The following is a 22,877-nucleotide window of genomic DNA, read 5'->3' on the forward strand; positions in this document are numbered from 1 at the left end:
TTTACTGCACGGTAGACAGAATTGACAAGATCCACAAGGACTGTACGATTACCCATAGAGTGGTCAGTTCCACTGGGGTGGTTTCCAGTGTCCTGACTGTAATTGGGATTGTACTCACACCTGTAACTGCAGGAGGAAGCTTGGCCCTCTCTATAACTGGGATGGGGTTGGGTGCAGCAGCAGCTGTCACTGGTATTTCTGCAGGCATCACTGATTGTGCAAGTGCCTCAAAGGGGAGGAAATGTTTAGAGCAAGTTGAGGAAGAGACTGGTGCCATTATGGAAGCTCTATTTAAATTCCAAGACAAAAGATAAGGGCTTAAAAAAATATAGCAACAAGTCAGGGCAGTCTATGGACAATGGATGAAGAGTCCCAGGAGAGGAATAAAGTAGACCTTACTTTTAGGTTCAGATTTTTGGAAAGGGTTGTTGGGGGAAAAAAAAGAAAACAGAAATATCACTGGTCTTTGAGGCCAAATGTTTGAACTGAATCCTATGTCTGGATCACAGTAGCTAGATGACTCTGAACAAGCTACTTCACAAACTCCCAAGACTGAGAATTGACTGCATCCTTACATTTACCTATTACCTTAACTTACAGACAAGGAAACTGGAACCCAAGGTAAATTTGGACAAGGGGCAAATGAGAGAATAGAATGACTTGCCCAAGGTGACACAATCATTCTATGCAGTTTTTGGTTATTTGGAATGAAATTTCCCTTTTTATTTTATTTTTAAATTTAATTTAATTTCAATGTTTTAAACCAATTACCTATACTAACAAACTTCCACATCATTTCCCTTTTTATTATTGCTTCTTTAATTTTTTTATCATATAGAATGAAGATGATTTTTGAGACTTTATATTATAACCTACAACTTTGCTGTAGCTATTATCTCAGTATCTTTACTGATTCCCTAGGATTTTCCAAGTACATTGTCATATCATCAGTAAATAATGAAAGTTTTATAGTTATATACACACTTTTACATATATTAGATCTAGAATTTCAGAACTGTATCAAACAGTTGCAGGGAAAGTAGTAATCTTTACTTTACTCCTATGTTTATAGAAAAGATTCAAGTGCATCCCTATCACATATGAGGCTAGCTTTTAGATGCTCTTTATGGTATTTTTTTAAAAGTTCCTCTATACTTATACTTTATAGAGTTTTTAGCATAAATGAGTGCTGTACTTTATCTCAGTAGATGCAGGAAAAAACCTTTTATACTCGTATGGTTTTGGATGTTGGGTTTTTAATATGATTAATTCTATGGATTATTTTTTTCAATGTCCAACAATGCAGACATCGCTGGTATAAGTCCAACTTGGTCATAATGAATGATTTCTTGAACAGATTTCTATAGTCTATTTGATAGTATATTTTTTTTTAATTTTGAATCAGTATTCATTAATGATATTGGCTTGTAATTTTTCTTCTGAACTTTATCTTTTCTTGGTTTCCATATTAAGCTTATATTTGCCTAATTAAAGAAGTCTTTCTTGATTTTTTAAGAATAATTTGTGTAATATGGGTAATTTGATATGATTCTCTTGTGAAACTTCGAGGATAAAGAGATTTTTCCCCCCTCCTTTGGAAATTTTTTTTTGATAGTTTTATTTTCTTTTAGGAAATTGGAGATTAGGCTATTTATGATCCCTATCTGGTTTTCTCAGTTTTAATATTTAATATTTTGGAAGATATTTCTCTATTTCTCTTACTGGGATATTACTGTACACAATAGGTTCTGATTATTCTTTTATTTCTTCTAGTTTTGCTGATATTTCACCTTGTCCATTTACTATTTTATTGATTTTATTCTCTGTTCTTTTTAAATCAGAAAATTAGCATTAAAGGTCTATCAATTTTATTAGTTTTTTCAAAGAACTAACTTTGAGTTTTACTTATCATTGTTATGGATTTTTTATGTTTCTGGTTTACGTATGTCTCCTCTCGTGTTTAATATCTCCTCTTTTGTGATTATTTTAGGTTTGTCTATTTGTTGATTTTCTAATTTTTAATGCATAGTTAGTTCATTAGTCCTCTCTTTTTCTATTTTGTTAATCTCTGTTTATAATGATATATTTCCCCTGAGGTCTGTTTTGCTGTTTTACCCCAGAAGTTTGGATATGCTGTTTCATCGTTTTTTTCACTGAACTAAATGGCTATTTTTATTCCATTATGTTCTATAAAGGATGTATTTACTATTTCTACCTTTTCACATTTGTTTGCAATATCTCTGTGCCTTAATACATAAACAGTTTTTGTAAAAGTTCCACATAGTACTGAGAAATACATATATTCTTCTGCAGTCTCATGTAGGAGATGTCAAGTCACTTAGCTTTAGTTTCTCTAGTAATTTTTTTCAGTTCCTTATTTTCCATTTTGTTTATCTTTCTTATCAAAACTTAGAGGGGAATATTGATATTGCCTATCACTATTGTGTTGCTGTCTGTGTTGTTTTCTGACTTAATTAATATTTCCTTTATAAACTTGAATGTTAAAGCATTTGGAGCATAGAAGTTTATTACTGATACTCATTTGTTATCTCTGGTTCCTTTTAGCAGAATATCATTTCCTTGTTTTTTTCCTTTTTTATTTTTTGCTTTTCACATTTAAAGTTACGTTAGTTTTATATTTTCTCCTTTGTCTCTAATAGTGTTTTCTTTCAAGTTATGATTTCCCCCCTCTTCCACTGTAAACAAAGTATATATTTCTTCAGTTACTTTAGCTTAATCTTTTGTTAAGGTGGCCTTATACCCACTGGGTCTCTCTTCCCCTCACCACCATTCCTAACTACTATTTGTTACCGCTTTCCTTTTAGAATTTTTTCTTAGTTCTTTCCCCCCTGATTTTATCTGGTCATTTAATTTCTCCCATCAGTCTTATCTTCACCTAGTCCTGGCCATTAGTCAGGTTTTTTTCTATTTCATTTTTTGTCTCTCTTTCCATAGAGGATTTCTTTCTCTCATTCTCTTCTCTATTGATCCTCCCTTTATGTATAGTCAAGATCCTCATTCTCTGGCTCATGGCCTTTTTACTTATCGAATTGCCAAAGTGACTATTCTAGGTCACCCCCTTCCTGCCTTTCCATTGTGACTCTAAGGAAAACCCCAATTCTTGCAGTGAGAGAAAGGAGAGTGCCCATGGCAGAACCTACCCTGGTATCAGATACCTCTGATTATACAGTCCACCACCCCTGGGCACCTTCCTTCCCCATTTCTTTCAAAATGTCCTTGGGTCCATGTCCTCCCCACTCCCTCAGGTTTTTGCTGCCTTGGAAGTTCCAATGCCACCCCTCTCCAGCTCCTGAGGTACATGAACAGTCTCTTCAGGCATCAAATTCCCAAACAAAATCTCCAGTGCAAGTTCTCTATCTCCCTTCACAGAATATCTCTACATTCATTGAAGCATTCCTTCCTGTCACCAAAACAAAGCTTCTCCCATACTGCCCCCTTTCAGTCCCTCCTCCCACTTCCTTACTCTGCTGCAGGCTCTCCTCTTCCTGAGTGACCACAGGAGTCCTTCCCTTCTTTCATAGACCTCAGTTTGACCAGGGTACATGGCACACTTCTCTTCTCCCTCCCTTCCATGCACTCTTCCATTATGTGATTAGTCCCACAAAAAACATTGATTTATGTGTGGGTGACATGCCAGGAAGTTAATTTCATAATGCCTAAGACCTATCTCTCCACCATGATATCCACCTGATTTCTACCTTCACCTCTGTCTCATGTGCATTTAGAAAGAAAGCTCTTAGGGGGCAACTGGGTGGCTCAGTAGATACAGAGTCAGGCCTAGAGATGGGAAGTCCTAAGTTCAAATCTGGCTTCAGACACTTCCCAGCTGTGTGACCCTGGGCAAGTCACTTAACCCCCATTGTTTAGCCCTTACCATTCTTCTGTCTTGGAACCAATATACAGCGTTGATTCTAAGAGGGAAGGTAAGGGTTTTAAAAAAAGAAATATGTGTGAGCTCTCTGCATCTTGTCATTGACACTTTTGTAGATGATGGTCCCTAAGTTCCTTATATACAGTAAATCTAAAAACCTTTGCAATGACATGGCTAGGTTTTGTGGATCAATATCCACTTACATATGGTTTTCTTCTGGAGGTGTAACATTCTCCATTGTTGGAACTAGCAATCCAATATTGCTCTGATCCCCTTCATCTACTGTGTCTGTGTTGCTACAATCTGCTCCACATTCTTGTTGCAAATTAGCCACAGTTTGTTCTGGAACTGAACCTTCCATTTGCTCTTTAGTTTCAGTTTGCAATGGGTTTGCATTCTCTAGGTTATTAGTTGGTTTTGCAATGATGTTATTCTGACCACTTTGCTTTGCTGTTCACTTTCTTGTTTTGTTTCACTGTTCTTTACAGATGTTATTTCAGGAAGAGTATTAGTATTTTGCAATGGATTTTCTATTGGGTAGTGGAAAGATAAAGCTTTTCCTGTTTCCCTAAACATGCTTTGTTGATAAATCACAAGTTTAGATTCAGGGAGAGCTTGCATGAAGAAATTTGCATGTCTGTATTGGAAATGTATTGCTGACTATGCATTCCATTCCAATCAGGAGTTAACATTATAAATTATATAGATGAAAGATTTAAAGGATTTGGGGCTTGTTGGGTAAACACAATGTTATTTGGTGTGTTTATAGGCAACAGAGATTCTATAAGATTGAACTCTGGGTCTGTCCATGTATATATCATGTGTATTATGAAAATGGCATAAATTGAATGAATTCCACCCTGCCATTTTCATAATACACATGTTACCCATTTCCCAGTTGTGCTGTTCTGCTTTTGCATAATATTCTTTAGATTCCTCTAAGTGCTTTTTGATTTAAGAATTTAGAATTTACTTCAGCTGGAGGCTTTGCTGAAGGCATAAAAGCTTGGGTTTGGTAATGGGTGAATAATGCATTCTCTTGCAATTATTTCTATAGAACTGTTTGTTTTGAATTCTGTGACTTCAGGATTGAGTTTTGAATTTGTTATTATGTCAAAGAAATTCCTTTTTATTTTAATATTCCCATATACCTATTCTCCTGGAGGTCTGCTTGTTTGAATGCTTAAAGATGTTGCTTTTTCCTTCCCACTGGCCCATTTTTCAAGTTGCTTTTTACTGTCTTCCTTTTCATTTGCAATTTGTGTGTCAAACTGCCTAGAATACCCTAGTAAGTTTGTTTAATGTTCTTTTGTATTTGGTTTTATTAGTATATGTTGTTGGTGTGTAGTTTCTGTTGTTATGTTATGGTTTTGTATCTCTGTAACATTCTTGTTAGTATGAGCTGAAGATTTTAATAACTTCTTTGTTGTTGTAAGTGCTAACACTTTGCCTTTTGTAGTTTCTTCATTTTTGTTTGCTAATACATTTGATGTTTATCTTAAAATCTTTTGTAAGTATATCTTTGTTCTCCTCTTTCTTTGTATCATTATCCTTTATCCCATAAATTCTATTTTTGATCTCTATTACATCCCTGTTCATTTGATTCTCTTCTATTTGTTCATTAGTTTTAATCTTTGCTTCTCCATCCCCACCATATATTTCTATGCTTAAAATCTCCACTTCTTGGTTTTCTCTTCTATTCTTATTTTTGTACCTCTTATCTTTTTTCTTATGTGCCAAACTTGTTTCCTGGTTTTATAAGATAGAATTTTTCACCAAAGCAGAGACTTGGGAATACCTTGGTTTCATGCCTTGGGTGATGTAATCCTACATACTTTTCAGATCGAGGGCATAACTGGAGCTCTTGCAGTTATGGTTACAACATTTATTTTCCCTATTGTAAGTGTGATTATATCTTGAATTTGTGTAAGTATTATTGTAGGACCTTTTCTTATTGTTCTTCAGGTCCAATTGGGCTTTGAAATGACAGAATCTCACTATGTGCCCCAGCTTCCTGCACAAAAAACACCTCCTGGTGTTATTTGCCTTCTGTTTTGTTGGTATTGATTCCTAGGTTTGTATGTTTGTATGGTGGAAAGATTTTTTATCTCATCTGTCTCCTTTTGTTTTATTGTTGATTTGGCCTCTTTAGTTGTTCCTTAAGCTCTTTAATTATGTCATCTTTGTCTTTAGAATTCTGTTTTTGTTCTTTGTCACTAGATATAGGAAACTGTTTTTCTCAAATCATCCAGGTTGAGTGACTCCCATCCTGGACAATGTAATTTAAAGTAAGTTTTGATGGGCAAACTGCTTCCCTTAATAAAATGCCTCCTGATGTGCTGCAAATTATCTTCATTTAAATTCTGGAACCCCAGGATTATCTTCCCAGCTTCAACCAGTCTATCTAGAAATAGGGAAGAATGTTCCCCTATCTCCTGCCTCAGTTTCTCAAACTTTCCCCAAGAATCAGGCCATTTTGCAAAGGTTTTCATTGCTTCTATGAGATCTTCCCTACATATCCTCAAATACACTAAATTCTGGTGATTAGAAATTTCCAAATCACAATATTCCTGAGGCCATAATGTTAAATCTGGCTTCCTACAGATTTTTTCTATAAATTGTCTTTTCGGATGAGGTAAAGAGTTTTCTCAAAAGAATCTCAATGTCCTCAAAGGTGGGATCATAAAGACACAGGGCCCTTTCAAATTCTTTTATGAACTTGAATGGGTGGAGGTAGAATTTAGGCATGTGACTCTTTAGGCTGTCCAGGTACCCAGATGTAAATGTTTTATGTAGCTTTAAGTGGACTATTCCAGAATCCCCTTGTAACTTGGTGTGATCTTGGATTGGCATAGCTGCCTCAGCCCCTTCTGTGTTTTCTTGCTTTGTTTCTTTGTCATTGTCAATTGTTTGTGTAGCTACCTGTATTATGTTCCCTTGCTTGTTATCTTTCTCTTCTTTAAGTTGCCTATTTATTTCCTTTAGTTGTTCAATTTCCTTTTGTAGTACCAAAATCAGTATATTGCCTTTATCCCCATTTGTTTTGTTTCCTAATATCTTTTGGATTAATCTTTTAAATGCCCAGTAGAATTGCAGGAAAGATATTATCACTGCAAATGTTGTTGGTATATGAGTACAGATGAACTAGTTCTAACTTTAGCCAATTGTAGCTGTCATAGAAAGTTATAAAATGTAGGACATATTCAGGGATCATGATAGCCCATAGATCATACAATCTGTACCAGAAATTGTACATCAAGGCACTTAAACTCATGGTGATGAATAGGGTTCTGCCTGTAGTGCTTTTCATAAGAAACAACCCCTCCCCAAGGAGCAAGCAGCTTCCTATTGGTTGAATCTGTTGTTGGGTAGATTTGATGTCCTAACTGGCATTGCTGTATTAAAGATGACTACCTCCTGGTTCCCACAGAGGCTTTTTTTCTCAAAAATAGATTTTTCTTTAAAAATTTTGTAGGTTAGGTTAACCTAGACTGGCTTGCCAACTGTAATAAATGCTATATTTGAGAGAGATGAGGTGGCAAGGAATGATGGACCAAGATGTGTGTCTATCAATTCCTCTCTCAATGTGCCATTATTACTAGGAAAAACTGAGGGGATTTCTCTGAAATGGTGGCTTATGAGAGACCTGAGCTGGTGACTAGTGGGAAGGCTTTCCTAACTGATGTGGTGGGTGGAAACCCCGCTGAATAAGGACAGGCCCTCTCAGAACAGAAGCCTCCCCTTGACCATTGTTGGCAGTGCAGAGGGTCTTGCTCAAAATGGAGTCCAAGTTGAGCAACTAACTCAAAGTCCCTTTTCTCCTCTTTGCCCCGTGAATTGACTTTCCACCTTTGATCTGACTGAGTTATTTATTAAGGATTAAACAAGGTAGCTGGAGAAGGGGGAGGATAGAGGAAATCAAGGGAAAACCCTAAAAGGTCTACCCCTTCAAGGTCCTTTCCCTTGGGGAGCCAAATGGCTCAACCTAAAGGTTCACCTTCCTGTCCCCTTAAATCTGGATTCTTATCTGTGATCTAAGCTATAGTAATTTAGGTAGGGTCCCTTGTAAGGCAAGGTATGAGTAGAGTTTTCAGGGTCTGCTCCCAGCATCCTAGACCCCTCAAATCTGGAGATCTCAATCTCCTTTGGATGGCAATAGATGACTGACTAGAACCACAGGCTTTTGGAATATCATAGTTCAAGAAACCCTTAGGATTTGGCTCTCAAATCAGTCACTAGGGAGCTTCTCCCCTCCTTTCGCCTTGAGCTCCCTGACCAAAAGCCCCTCCTTCCAGGATTCCTTATCCCACGATCCTTTGCTTCTTCCATCAAACAATTCTGTCACTCAGTCAGCATGCTACATTCTAAAAGGTTGCTTTCAGCTCTTACTGTTGTCTCTGCTGTCACTCTATTGCTAATTGCCATCCTTGGCTGTTGCATTCATTCATTCATCCTGTGTTTCCATTGTTTAGGGTGTTTAAGAAAGTAATAACCTCTTCAGGTCTGGTTTTCCTTAGGAAAATGTTCAGAACACCCCTTTATTATTGAACATTGCTCTTTTTTCCTTTTATAGTTAAGCTCAGATTGACTAGTCTTGGGCTGCATCTTGAAATCCATTGCTCTTTAGAACATATTATTGCCTTCCCTTAAGGCATTTTCTGGTGAATGCAGAATAATGTGTTATTCAAACTGCTTTTCCTTCCTATTCAAGAGCTTACTCGATGGAATTGTTCAGTTTAACTCCTTTATGTCTTGGAGTTTATAGTCTTGGGTTTCTCTTTTTTTCTAGAGATGATATATGGATTCTTTTAGGGGAAAGCACAAGAAGAGGAAGAACTCACTATTTGACAAAAAAGTATTGGGAAAAGTGGCAAATAGTATGCAAAAACTAATCTCAGACCAACATCTCTCACCATCTCACCCCAAGATAATGGATAAATAATAAAGATAAAAAGGATACTTGATCTAGAAATGAAGAGCAATCCCATAAACAAATTAGAGGACCATGGAATAGCTTACCTGTCAGACTTATGGATGAAGGAAGAATTTATGACCAAGCAAGATGCAGAGAGCATTACAAGAAATAAAATAGATAATTTTGATTCTATTCAATTAAAAAGGTTTTATACAAACAAAACCAATACAACCAAGATCAGAAGGGAAACAAAAAAGCTAAGAAAAATATTTTAAAGCAAGTGGTTCTGCTAAGGGCCTCATTTCTCAAATATGTAGAGAACAAAGTAAATTTTATAAGAAAACAAAGAATTCCCAATTTGGCAAATGGTCAAAGGATATGATCAGGAAGTTCTGAGATAAAGAAATTAAAACCATCTATAGTCACATGAAAAAAATTCTCCAAAATAACTATCGATTCAAGAAATACAAATTAAAACAACTCTGAGATACTACCTTATACCTATCATATTAGCTAATATAACCATAAAGGAAAATGATAGCTATGGGATGGCATGTAGGGAAATTGAGATGCTAATACATTGTTGGTAGAGCTGTGAATTGATACAACCATATTGGAGAACAATCTGGAACTGTGCCCAAAGAGCCATAAAATTATGCATCCCCTTTGATCCAGCAAAACCATTACTAGGTCTATATCCCAAAGAGATCAAAGAAAAAGGAAAAGGACACATATAAAAAATATTTATAGCAACTCTTTTTGAAGTGGCATAGAGTTGGAAATAGGGGATATCCATCTGTTGGGCAATGACTGTATAAATTGTGATGGTTATAATAGAATATTATGGTATAAGAAATGACTATTAGAATGATTTCAGAAAAACCAGGAAAGACTTGTGTGAACTGATGCAAAGTGAAGTGAGCAGAACCAGGAAAACAGTGTATATCAGTGGTTCCCAAACTTTTTTGGACTACTGCCCCCTTTCCAGAAAAAATAATACTTAGCCCCTGGAAATTAATTTTTTTTTAATTTTAATAGCAATTAATAGGAAAGATAAATGCACCTGTGGCCATCACTGCCTCCCCGGATTGCTGCAGCACCCACCAGGGGGCGGTAGCACCCACTTTGGGAATTGCTGGTGTATATAGTAACAGAAATATTGTATAATAACAACAGTGAATGACTAATTTATTATCAACAAGGAAATCATGATGAAAAATTCTATCTGCAGCCATAGAAGGAACTGTTGGAGGCTGACTACAGATTAAAGCATACTGTAATAGGGAATTGTCCTAGAGGGATGTGAGATGATACAACCCACCTAGGAACTCTCCAGGGCCAATAAAGCACAAAACTCTAGGCTTATAAAAAACAAAATTTATTTTATAAAAGGAGTAAGGAAAACTGGTAGGTAATACCCTAAAACTCTTAGAAACTGAGCTCCACCCAAACTTCTACATCTCCTGCAAAAGAAGAGTCTTCTGTCTCTTCTCTGGGTCCTGCCTACAGTTCCCTGATAAAACCCCAACACTAACAGACTCTAACCTGTTCTGCCCTCTAGTGATTAACAAAAAAGGAAAGGGAAAAGCCTGGGTTTGGCTGCTCTAAGTAATCCAAAGTCACAGATGAAAATCTCTGGATTACCTTGGCCAAAGAGGATTTCTGGAGATGGTCTCTGGCAGATGATCTCTATACTCAGGGTAACTGTTTACTTCAAAGCAGATCACACTCCCACAAGTCCTTTCTCCTTCCCAGAATCCTCTCCCAGGGGTTGTACCAAAATTCCCTTCTTTTAGCTATTCCCTGAAATCACTCTATCCCTAACTTATTGCTACAATACCATTTTTCATTTTATTAATTTCATGAGTTTTTTCTTGCATATACACTGTGTGTCTTCTTTCCCAGCATGAGGAATATGGAATTATGTATTATATGACAGCACTGGTAAAACTGCTATCAGATTATTTACCCCTCAGAGAAGGAAGGGAGAGAATCTGGATCACAGCATTTCAGAAAACAATTGATAAAAATGGTTTCTATGTGCACAAAAAAGTATGTTTTCTGTTTATGATAGTTCTGGGCAGTTTGCATGTTTTTGTTTTTGGCATTGTGGTATTTAGATTTTTTGACTTCTCATGCTTTGAGTGGAAATCTATAATCCTTATATTTTCTCTATATGTCACATTTTTGAAATCAAATGTTTTGCTTATAAAGAGAGCATATTTTCTTTTAATGTTACTGCTTTTTGCTTTTCTTCTTCCAAATTATCCTTCACATTTATGTATTTGCCTCCCCAAAGTAACTCACATCACTATGTGTATTTAGGGATGGTTTGCTACACTAGATGAAGTCAAGCCCTTTAAGAGCTTCTGTTACCCAAAGGATGGCAAGAAATAGAGGCTTCATCATTATCACGTGAATTCCTCCAAACGGGCTCCCCACATAGTTCTGTGTCTACTCTGGTTCACACCATGCCTAGTGACTGTGGCTGCAGATTGTGGTTTTAAGGTTCCTTCTAAAGACTATAAGAGGTTTATCATGACTGTTCTTTGGCCTGGATGTGATGTCACATGTGGCTCCTCCCCCACAACCCACAGAAACCCATCAGTAGAGCTGTTCTAGGGAGTAGCCATATTCAACCTCCAGGTGTCCTGCAGGCAGGATGAAGAGATCTGGATGCTTCTGGTCCCTGGGCTCTTGGGTGGTCCCTAAAGAGGTAAGCACAGCTGGCTTTCATCAGAGCTGGGGAAGAGATTATGGCTTTTTCCTCCAACCTCAGTTCCCCCTAACCCTAACCAGAACCATAAAATTTCCCCCTAGAGAACCTGAACAAACTTCTAGCCTGTCCCTTGATGGCTGGGCAGGGAAAGGTCAGGTGAGGGCAGAGTCAGTTAAGGAGGAAGGTAGGGCAGCCAGTCAATAAGTCTAAGGGTCCTGTTGTACTAGATAATTTGTATAATGTGATATCACTATACTTTTGTCCTTATGGATAGGCTGTAAGTTATGACTATTGAAACAAGATGGCTTCTTGTAGCAGTCTTAAGAATTCCAACTTAAGCAAGAATATGTAAAAATATATTTATTATAATAAAAAACTAAGGAAAGGGGATAGGAAAATGAAATAAGTGGAAAAGAATATATTAATCCCTAAGCTAATAAATCTTACCTAATAACCCCAAACCCTCTGATCCGCAAAGATCTCTTCAGTCTCCAACAAAGTTGGAGCTACTCTACCTACCTCTCTATCTAAATTCCCCAAAAAACTATTCTTATCTTATTCTACACTAAATTTTAACTTATTTATAAAAGAAGAGCAAGTTAGTCTTTCTTCTTAGCTGTCTAGTTGGAAACAACAGCTCAGATTCTCCACAGCCTTTTCCGAAGTCATAGCAAATAAGCTGGGCTGGCAATGATTTTTCTACAAGCAATATCTTTTGATGTAATGGTTTGCTAGATGAATTTTGTCATAGCAAAGTAACTGAGAATTTCCCAGGTTTTGTCAAGTTGCCTTTGAGACCTCCTTATCACCACAGGATCCATCCTGTGCTAAGACAGTTGGGTAACTGCCTCACAAGGCACTCTGGGAAAATCCTCTCACCCATAATTCCTCTCCAGAATTCCATTTAAAGAAACCTAACTTACCTCTCTTTATGCATTTATAAATCACTTATGTTATTTATCTCTATGTCCTAATGAATTCTTACTTAACTCCTAATTACCAAATATCCTACTACAGTCCCCCTGCTGCTCAAGGTGACAGAAGGGGCAACTGTGATGGAAGGGAAGTCCACTAGCTTTAGAATTTTGAGAACTTTGTCCAAATTCACACCTCTGATACTTTCTATGGAACTATGGGCAAATCTCTAATTCTTTTTTTTTTAACCCTTATCTTCCTTCTTAGAATCAATACTATATATTGGTTCCAAGGCAAATAGATAGTAAGGGCTAGGCAATGGGAATTAAGTGACTTGCCCAAGGTCACACAGCTAGGAACTGGCTGAATCCAGATTTGAACTCAGGACCTCCTATCTCCAGTCCTGGCTCTCTTTCTACTGAGCTACCTAGCTGTCCCAAAGCTCTATTCTTAGGACAATCAGGTAAGCTATTAAAAAAAAGGGGGAGGAGGGGAAGGCAGCTGGGTGGTTCAGTGGATTGAGAGCCAGGCCCAAAAGACAGGAAGGAGGTCCTGGATTCAAATGTGACCTCAGATACTTTATAGGAGTATGACCCTAGGCAAAGGCTTAGCCCTTACCACTCTTCTACCTTGGAACCAATATTATTCAGTATTGATTCTAAGATGGAAGGTAAGAGTTTAAAAAAACAAACAAACTTGTTTTGCAAATGTGATTTTGGCCCTCTCATCTCTCAGCTCAAAAATGTAACCTGTTGTTATAAAAACCATGCTCTGGGGACATCATGGTCTGCCAAAAAGACTTCTTCCACAAAGACTAAAAAGATTTTTGTTTTAGCAAACTTCCCAAGTAGAGAAGCTTCATTTTCGAATTCTGGATAATGAGAAGTTTCCCCTTTCTTGGAATTGCTATGTTTGATAAAATCTGCTTAGAAGGAATCTTCTTCCAAATGGATTTTATATCAATAGCCTACTGAGCCAGGGAGCTGAGGGTCCAGGGTAGTGAAGTCTGGAACCAACTTGGTTATACAATTGCTATGTGATTTGTGTTTGTGATTCCTATAATGAAACTTCTGATAAGTTGCAGCAACATAGTCTAGATCCCACCACCCTACCCCACCCATAATTATTGAGGCAGGGACAGACTGTAAGATTTGGAGACTGAGTTCTGGCCTTTATTGGTTTTCTCCACATTGAGGATGGCCATGATCCATGGGCCCCATTTTGCTTAGGAGATCAGAGAAGCAGCAGTGGCCAAGATGGCAGCTGAAGGCTAAGCAGGAACTCAGGAGCCTAGAGCCTGAGCTGGAAGGAGCCTTAGAGACCATCTAGTCAAATCTGTTTTACAGAGGTCCAAGGCAGTTAGGGATTTGCCACAAGTCACCCAGAGAGTAAGCAGTAGAACAGGATTGGAACTCAGAGCCATTTTCCTTTCCATGGTACCAAGAGACAAGATTATTATTTTACCACTACTTCTCTTTGCCTATGATGAACACTAGTGAACATCCCATCAGACTCCATACTGGAGTCACAGGAAGCATCCATCCCCTAAGGCCCCTTGCCCACTGACTTCTACCATAATGTGGGAGCAATCCAATCTACCACTTATACCTTAGACCTGAAGGTTCCTCTAATCCATTTTGCTATCATTAGCCCCCTTCTCCCAGAGCCAAGTTTCTCTTAATTTCTTACCTGCTTTCATTCTGATTCCCAGCTGGCTTTTCTTTTGATTTCTAACTTTTTAAATTATCTCCCATTTCCACCCTATATTATTACTCTTAACATTATATGTCTAACCAAACTGGGCAGCTCTCTGTCTCCTGAGGACACTTTCTCTCCTGCCTGCCTCTCTGCCTGTTCATTCATGACATCCTCTATGTCTACGATGCCTTCCTCCGCTCTTAACCTTTTGAATTCCTGTCTAGATGTTCCACAGACACTTCAGAATTCTAAGACAGAAGATTGTCAAGGGCTAGGCAATGGACTAATTACTTGCCCAGGGTCTTACAGCGAAGTAGTGATCTGAGGCCATATTTGAACCCAGGACCTCCCACCTCTGAGCATGACATTCTAGCTGCCTCGTGTCTATTTTAACAAAAAACAAAAAACAAATAAATCAAATAAATAAATATATAGATATATACACCTTTAACTTCTATATTAGAATTAATACTGAGTATTGGTTTCAAAGCAGAGGAGTGGTAAGGGCTAAGCAGTAGGAGTTAAGTGACTTGCCCAGGGTCACACAGGAAGGGTCTATGTCTGAGAACCCAAATCCACCCAACTCGAGGTCTGGTGCTCTATCCACTAGCTGTCCCTGTCTCTCCATTTTTGTCACTGTTGACCCTCCTCCCCCACTAGTCTTTTCCCTCAGCTTCCAAGACACCAAATTCTCCAGGTTATTCCCCATCTCTGATAGCTCCTCCTTTGCCCCTACCTGGTTCCTTATTTTCTTTCTGACCTCTTGAGGCAGCTGGTTGTCCATGAAGGGTCTTGCTTTGTCGACCTCTTCTTTTTCTCTCAACAACTTCATTCCCACCCAACTATAATCTCTAAATTAATAACCCATAATCCATTTCTTCTGTCTTGACCTCTTCTTTTGAACTCCACACCTACAAACATAATAGCCAATGGGACATCTCTGGCAGCATCTCAGATCCAACATGGCCAAAGCTATCTTTCCAACTTCTGACTTTCTCTCTAATGATGCAACTCATAATCTGAGAAGATTGCCAGAGGAGAGGAAAGGGAGAGGAAGTAATTTGTAAGATTACACAGTCAGTGTGTGTAGTAGGTGGGACTTGAACTCAGGACTCTGACTCTGAGGCAGGCTCTCACATTCATAACTTTGGCATTGCCTTTGGTCCCTATTCTATTCCTACTCCCCCGCTAGTAGAGCCTCTCACTGGCAGCTTCATAGGGTCTGTAGCTGCCAAGGCCAGTGCAGGGGATGGGGAAAATAATGGCTGAGAAGCCAAAATTGCCTGCATTTATAGAAGTTTCTCATAATGATAGAATGGACCCTAGGGGAATGAGATTTGTTCCAATACTCCCAGTATCCTGTGACTGGGACTTTCCAAGCAGAGACTGGACCACTAACTGTCTGTTGGCCAGATGTGCAGAAGAGAGACCTGGGGTCAAGTCTCTGAAATACCCACTGTGTGCCAAGAGCTGTCCTGGGTGCTGGGGAGAGAGGGGGGGGAACAGACAAGTCAATACAAAATAGATGTGAGGGAATATGGGGAAAGGGAGTCTGGGAAAGAGGTGACCCTTGCATTTGGGGAGATCAGGGAAGGCTTCTAGATGACTTCTCAGGTCCCTTTCAACATGGAGATTCACTCACTGATTTTGTTCCTTTCATGGTGATGTAAGAAAGATTTCAGAGTTTAGAGAAGGCAAAGTATAGTTTCTTTTCAGACTTAATAAACAGACCACTTCCTGTCTCTGGGGTTAATCTTTATAGGAGCTTCATCACTCCTAATAAGGAGAATTCCCCCTTCTTCTCTTCCATCTCCTGATTCGCTTTTCCCCTCTGCTTCTCCATTTTTCTCTTCTCTCTTTCCTTTTTTCTCTCTCATTACTCTCTCCTTTCCCTCTTTCTCTACCACACACACACACACACACACACACACACACACACGGACACACACACACACACACACTCATTCACTTGATAATTTATAAAGTGTTTCTCTGATAGCAATTCTCTGAAAGTGGTAGTATAAATATAACTCCAGGTGTTAGCTGGGTACTGCTTCCCCACCAAAGAGAAACACACACTGACAGGGAAGCCTGTGGGTCAGGTCAGACATCTTGAGGTTCAGAGTAGTCTTTCCTGGTTCTGGTCATCTCATGGCTAGAAGCAGGCACCAATGTACCATATGGTCAAATGGAACTGAGAAGGATCACTTTTCAAAAATTGTGCTGAGATGGGAGGTCCTGGGGTCTAATCTGACCTCAGATCCTTCCAAGCTGGGTGACCCTGGGCAAGTCACTTAACCCCCATTGTCTAGCTATTAACAGTCTTCTGCCTTGGAACCAAGACATAGTACTCATTCTAAGGTGGAAGGTAAGGGTTTTTAAAAAAAAAATTTTGCTATGCACTTATAATTTTGTTCAATTACAATTATTTTCTGACATTTGACAATTCCGGTTCTCTCCCTCCCTCCCCACCTCAGTACCCAAGGCAGTGTTAAAATGGGAATGGGAAGAGAGGACACACCACACACACACACACACACACACACACACACACACCTCTGTGTGAGTGCTACTAATAGGAGGGCTATATCTCTCCCACCTGACAGGTCCTGCTGGACTGAGCCTGCCAAGCTGTCTCCTTTCGACAGTTGCCCAGGCAGGGAACCACTGAGAAGTTGTGTGTGTTGTCAGCTTCTCTAGTTCCTCAACCTAGGATTGGTTTGAATGTTGATATGGGCTATTAATGCGCTGATTGGATAACGCTATGAGTCTGACTGTGTGACTATCTTCCCCTTCCTAATGGATTTACATATATTCACCACTCAGGAAAGGCACTTCAATCTTTGATTTGGTATCAAACAACTGTCTTTAATTCTGCCTTAACAGGGTTAGGAACAAGGTAAAGGATAGAGGATCTAGGAATGCTATTGCTGATTACCTAAAGAGATGATCTAAGCTATAGAGGTTGCTGGATCAGGTAGAGGCTAGAGATTCTTCACCCTCTCACTAACTCTGGCTTAACTTGGCTGGAGCCAAGCCAAAGAATAGGGAAGACTGTTGATGATCTTCTTGAATGACAGTAGTACTGCTCTCTCTCAGCTCTATTGATGGTAGATATAATAGCTCTCTAAGTCTCTCAGGCAAGGAAGCTGAATTGCAGATATAGGGTCCACCCTCCCTCTCTTGAACCACCTGCCACCCAAGATTGCTCCAGAATGAGCTATCTTGTGCTGTGCATGATGGGTATTTATAGGGTTGGCTCCAACTGACTTTTGGCTCTGGCTCATGGCAACCTGGGTACATTCTGAGGTCTCCAACTGACGATCATGTCACGCAAAGTGATATCCATCTTGTCCCAGGAATTCATTATAACAGCAGTAAATAATCTGATATACATTATAGCAGAGCTTTTATGTAATACATATTCCATATTGCTCATACAATGATAGAAGACACATATCACACATATAAAAAAATTCACGAAGGAAATAAAGTGGAATATGGTGTTATATTCATAATCTGGGAAATGATGGATGCCACCTTGAATGACAGGGAAGGCAGTTGGAAGACATGGAATGTTCCCAGGTGCCATGAGCCAGGGGCAAATGTCGGTTGGCCTGACAGTATAAATACCCCTGACAGCCACTTGGAGGGGATCTTTCGAGGTCTCTCTGGGCTCTGAATGTCTCTGAACAAGAATCTCTGGACTGGGAAATCTCTGCATGGGTGGTAAAGGGAGGCAGGGAGGTCTATGAAGAAGAGGGTAGGAATAGATCTGAATATTTCCTGAAAGACTATGAGAGCTGCATCACCAAACACTAGTAGTGAGAAAGCTGAGAGAATAAGATCACCGTCACAGCTGCATCAATAGCATTCCCTATTCTCTGGCTTGGCTGTGGCTAGGCTGGGCCAGAGGTAGTGGAGAGAATAAAGCTCCAGCTTCTACTAGATCAATAGCCTCCAGTCCTGATTGTCAACTAGGCATAGATATTAGATTGATAGGGTCTCGGATTCCCATTCCTTGTCCTATTTACCCTTTCCTTGATTATAGATAAAGAGAGTTTAACAAGTACCTTCCTGAGTGATCTTTATATCATGACCCTTGGGGACCAAATGTAATCCAAGGCAAATCAAAGCCCTATATTAATTCATCCAACCCCAGGTTGGACTTGGAAAGGTTACCCATCCATTTAACCTCTCGGGGGTCCTCCCTGGACAACTGTTAGAGAAAAGGGGAAATTATAACAACTATCAAGGGTGATCGGGGTTGGTGTTCCTCCATCACCTGCAGCTAGAGAGAATACAGATAGATACATTCACATCACTGTATATCTATATCTCCTTATGACCCCTTTTGTTTATAACAATGGCATGCATTGATCTGCAGTCAGACTCCAACAGCTCCTTCCTTGACTGTGGAGAGCATTTGCATCATGGGTTCTTTGTGGCTATCTTGGGAATTTGCTTTGCTGATAATAGTTTAGTCAGGAAGGGCCACTTCTGAACATGTCCCATGGTGCATCCCTGGGTGGACAAATATTATGATGCCCGTTTTGCAGATGAGGAGACAAATCCCTCAAGATAAAAGACTAGCGTAAGGTCACACAGCTGTTAAGTGTAAGAAGAGGATGGACACCCAAGTCACCTTCTTCCATGACAGTGTTTCCTTCTTCACTATTCTTTCTTGTGAACCTAAGTCAGAGATGCTCAGTGTGGTCAGGTGAACCCAATACAGATGGGTTATTCCATGCCCAGAAAGCCAGGTTTCATACCCAACCTATTTCTACTGGACACTGGATCTACCTCCCAATGGAGCTTGACAAGGTGGCAGGCAAATCCCCAGAGTGTACTCTGAGGTGATCTGAAACCTCCCTAAGATTCCTACTCATTCCCACCCCTGGAAAGCCTTGGTTTCCTCCTTTGTAAAGACAAGGCTAAATAATAACATCTCCTTCAAAGGTTTGAATATGTATAATAAGCATAAATCACTTAGCAATTCTTCAAGTGCTCATTCAATGGGAGCTCTTACTTATTTACTTCTGAAAGCTCTGAGACTGAACCTTGAGCTTCTGGGATTTGACAATGTCTTTGGAGATGTCATGGGGGAGTAAAATCAGTATTTTAGCTGGGCCCTAAAGACTTGCTTTGGGGAACCTTTCATTGTTGGGAATTTGTTCCTTAAATCTTCTAAATTGACCCTTGGTGAGTAACTGAGCAGTGTGAGACCTCATACAAGCAGAGAAGGATACTTTTAGCCTCCATCTCCCCTCTCTGTGCCTCATCCCACCCTACCCTCAGCCCCAGCTGCCCTCATGATATGCTCTCAAAGCACTTTCCTTTCAACAATACTGGTTCAAGAGTGTAAGGGTTATTATGCCCATTTTGTAGATGAGGAAACTGAGGCTCATGAAGATTAAGTGACTTGTCCTGACTCATAGGTGTAGCAATGTCAAAAGTAGGATTCCAATGTAGGTCTCCTAAATAAGTCCATCATGCAAAGCAGGCAACTTACTGACATCATTTACCCATACACACCCTACAGGATCAGTGTCCCATGCTCTGCATCTAAGGGTCCTCCTTGCCCTTGTCCCATTCCCCATCCCTTTTGCCTGCTGACTTGTTAGTCAACAAACATTTAGTAAATAATAGCTATTTGTCAGGCACTAGGCTAAGCACTGAGGTTACAAAGAAAGACAAAAATATTCCTTGCTCTCAAGGAGCTTATGGGGGAGCTGAAGGGAAAACCTGCTAGCAAAAATAGAAGTACATACCAGATAAATATAGTGTAAATGGTAAGCAATGTCAGGGGAAAGGTGTGAGCAGTGAGAAGGACTGAGAAATAGCTCTTGTAGAAGGTTAGATTTGCACTGACTCTTGAAGGAAGCCAGGACAGCTAACACCTGATAGAAGTGAAGAGCACAAACATCTGGCCATGACAGACAGCCAGGGGAAAGGCATAGGGTAGGAGATGGAGGGTCAAGTTTGAGGAATAGCCAAGAGACCAGTGTCACTGGACTGTACAACATGTGGATAAAAGTAGGGTACTACTAGACTAGAAAGGGAGGAAATGGCAAGGTTCTGAAGGGCTTTTAAAAAAATTGAACACTTGATGCTAAAGGTAATAGGGAGCTGTTAGAGTTCATTGAGTAAGGGAATGACTTGCTTATCGAGTAGAAAAGTGACAGAATAAGATCTTCTGACCAAAAGGTGACCCCAGATTAATGTCCTCCTTCTCCCCTACCCCTAGAAGAATACGCATTTTAATTGAGCTTCTAAACCCAAATCTTCTGGGCCCAAAAGAATAAATTGCTAATCATTTCCTTCTTTTTCTGTCCCAGAAGAGAAGCCTGTGAAGGACTTCCAAGCTAAAATGAACAGAGAAGAGTAGCAGCCCTTCTTTGGAGAAAGCTCTCTGGGGAGATTTTCACATCAGTTAGGTCCACAGAGGTAACTCCTGGGAGCTGAAGGGGTCTGGGACCCTTGGGATGTCTACCAGGTTACTGGCTAGTCTTGCTAGAAACTGATGACATCTACTTCATCTATATTTCTTACACCAAAGAGGAACCTCCTCTGGTATTGAGGGAGATCAAGGAATTATCCAGTGAAGATCTGGGTGCTGACAGATTCCATGGGAAGGTGGGACAATAATAGGGTTCCCCTATGTCAGTAAATTACAGACGTTGCCGGAGGAAGAGCAAGAATTCCTTTATGGCTCACAAAGTGCTTCTTACTCCCAAGAATCCTGTTGGGAGCTAGGTGGTACAGTAGGTAGAGCACTAGGCTAAGAATCAGGAAGACTCATCTTTATGAGTTCTAATCCATCCTCAGACACTTACTATATGTGTGACCCTGTTTACCTCAAAAAAGAAAAGGCCCTAGAAATGCTTCTACTTTGTGGGGGACAAAGAAGAAGATGAAAAGGAAAGGAGCTCAGAGTTAGCCATCCCAATAGCAAAGACTATATATCCTCTTACCCTTGTAAATCAATGCTCCCTTCTAAAATGTTGTGCCCAGAACTGAACACAATCCTCAAGATAGGTTCCAACCAGGATGATGCACCCAATACTACCTTTGTTTTTGACAAATCGGGCTTATTGTTTAAACCCTTACCTTCCATCTTAGAATCAATATTGAGTATCCAAGGCAGAAGAGCAGAAAGAGCTAGGCAATGGGGGTTAAGTGACTTGCCCAGGGTCACACAGCTAGGAAGTGTCTGAGGCCAGATTTGAACCCAGGTCTTCCCATCTTTAAGCCTGGTTCCCAATCTACTGTGCCACCTAGCTGTCTGCTTTGCTATTACTATTGATGACCAGAAATACTGATAACTTATTCTTGGAGCTGCACCTAATCATCTGATTTCTGCTTTTATTAGAACTAATTCCAAGCAGGCGCTGAGGCCCTCATTGATGGAAGGGTTTCAGGCCAGAATCCCATCGGATAAAGAAAACAATGCTCAGGAAGATGATGTTCAAGATGAAGAGGTGCCCCATAAGGAAGAGGACACTTCGGATGAGGAAGAAATAGCTTTGGAAGACTTTGCGAAGATGAAAAAAGAGCTAGAAGAATGTATCCAAAAACTCTATGCCATGGCAGATGAAGTTGACAAGACCCACAAGAATTGTACCATTGCCAAAGTGGTGTCTAATTCCACTGGTATTGTCTCTGGGGTCCTGAGCATCCTTGGAATTGTTCTAATACCTGTCACATTAGGTGGGAGTTTAGGGCTCACAATAGCTGGCATGAGCCTGGGGTCAGCATCTGGCATCACCAACCTCGTGTCCAGTGGTATTGACCATATCAAAGGTGCAAGGATAAAAAAGAGAGTGAAGCACATGATGGCAGCCTCCAAAGTGAAGTTGCCTCAGGAGCAGCAGTCTATGATGGACAGACGTGAAGAGAGAGAAGCTGTTGGAAAGATAGTAGAGAAAGGAGTTTCTGAGTGTGGGAATTTAATCATTAAGATCAAAAAGAACATCATGCCCCTCGCCAAAGCCAGGTCTGGCATAATATCTGGCACTGAGGGGATTGGAGTTTCTGGGAGCACCAGCATCAAGGCTGGCAACGCTGTGAAGAACACCCTTGGAGGCACAGTCGTGGGCATGACCAAAGGAATCAAGGTCTTTGGAATAGTAACAGGGAGTGTTGGTATACTAATGGATACCTACTTTCTCATAAAGGAATCCAGGCACTTGTTGAAAGGATCCAAGGCAAAGACGGCCAATGAACTGAGGCAGGCTGCCCAGAGATTGAAGGAGAGCCTCGAGAAGCTCTGTAAGCAACACGAGGCTGCTGGAGGGCAGTGAGGGTCTGCACTTTGTCAGCCTTGGGACCAGGCCACCCACCTCCTGGCCTTCCCTCCAGGCTCTTCTTCAACACACCAGGGACTTTGCAAAGGCCAGGCCCAAACTCAACAAAATTAGTTCAATCCTGTCCTCCCCACTTATGTTGTTGCCAATGTGCCTCACCAAGTGCTAGTCTTGGATTATTCCCAACATTGGGGGGCATTCGCACCTATTCACATATTACCACTTAGGGCTGTGAAACCAGGTGATACCGTGCTGACTGGGTCTGTGACACATTTATGTGGCATAATTTCATCTTGGTCCTCACTGCAGCAAGGCAATCCTTTTAGACATCCCTAATGGGTTCATCTCCTGTTCACCACAGTGGATGTTCCAAAGCTTTCCACCTTTTTTCAAGCCTTCTACAGCATGCCTCCCCAGCCCCTTTCAGCTGAG

At 40.1% G+C, this 22,877-nt stretch overlaps 1 protein-coding gene across 1 annotated transcript in view; it reads left to right on the top strand.

The window, feature by feature from the left end:
- MYH9 (myosin heavy chain 9) overlaps window positions 1–22,442 on the top strand; it is a 141,268-nt gene extending 118,826 nt beyond the window's left edge. Inside the window, exon 23 of the mRNA XM_044679127.1 lies at window positions 21,512–22,442. Coding sequence (XP_044535062.1) covers window positions 21,512–22,442 — 931 coding nt within the window. The remainder of the gene's footprint in view (window positions 1–21,511) is intronic.
- Window positions 22,443–22,877: the final 435 nt, after the last annotated feature.

The sequence above is a fragment of the Gracilinanus agilis genome, chromosome 5 (genome assembly GCF_016433145.1).
Source record: "Gracilinanus agilis isolate LMUSP501 chromosome 5, AgileGrace, whole genome shotgun sequence".
Lineage (NCBI taxonomy): Eukaryota > Metazoa > Chordata > Mammalia > Didelphimorphia > Didelphidae > Gracilinanus > Gracilinanus agilis.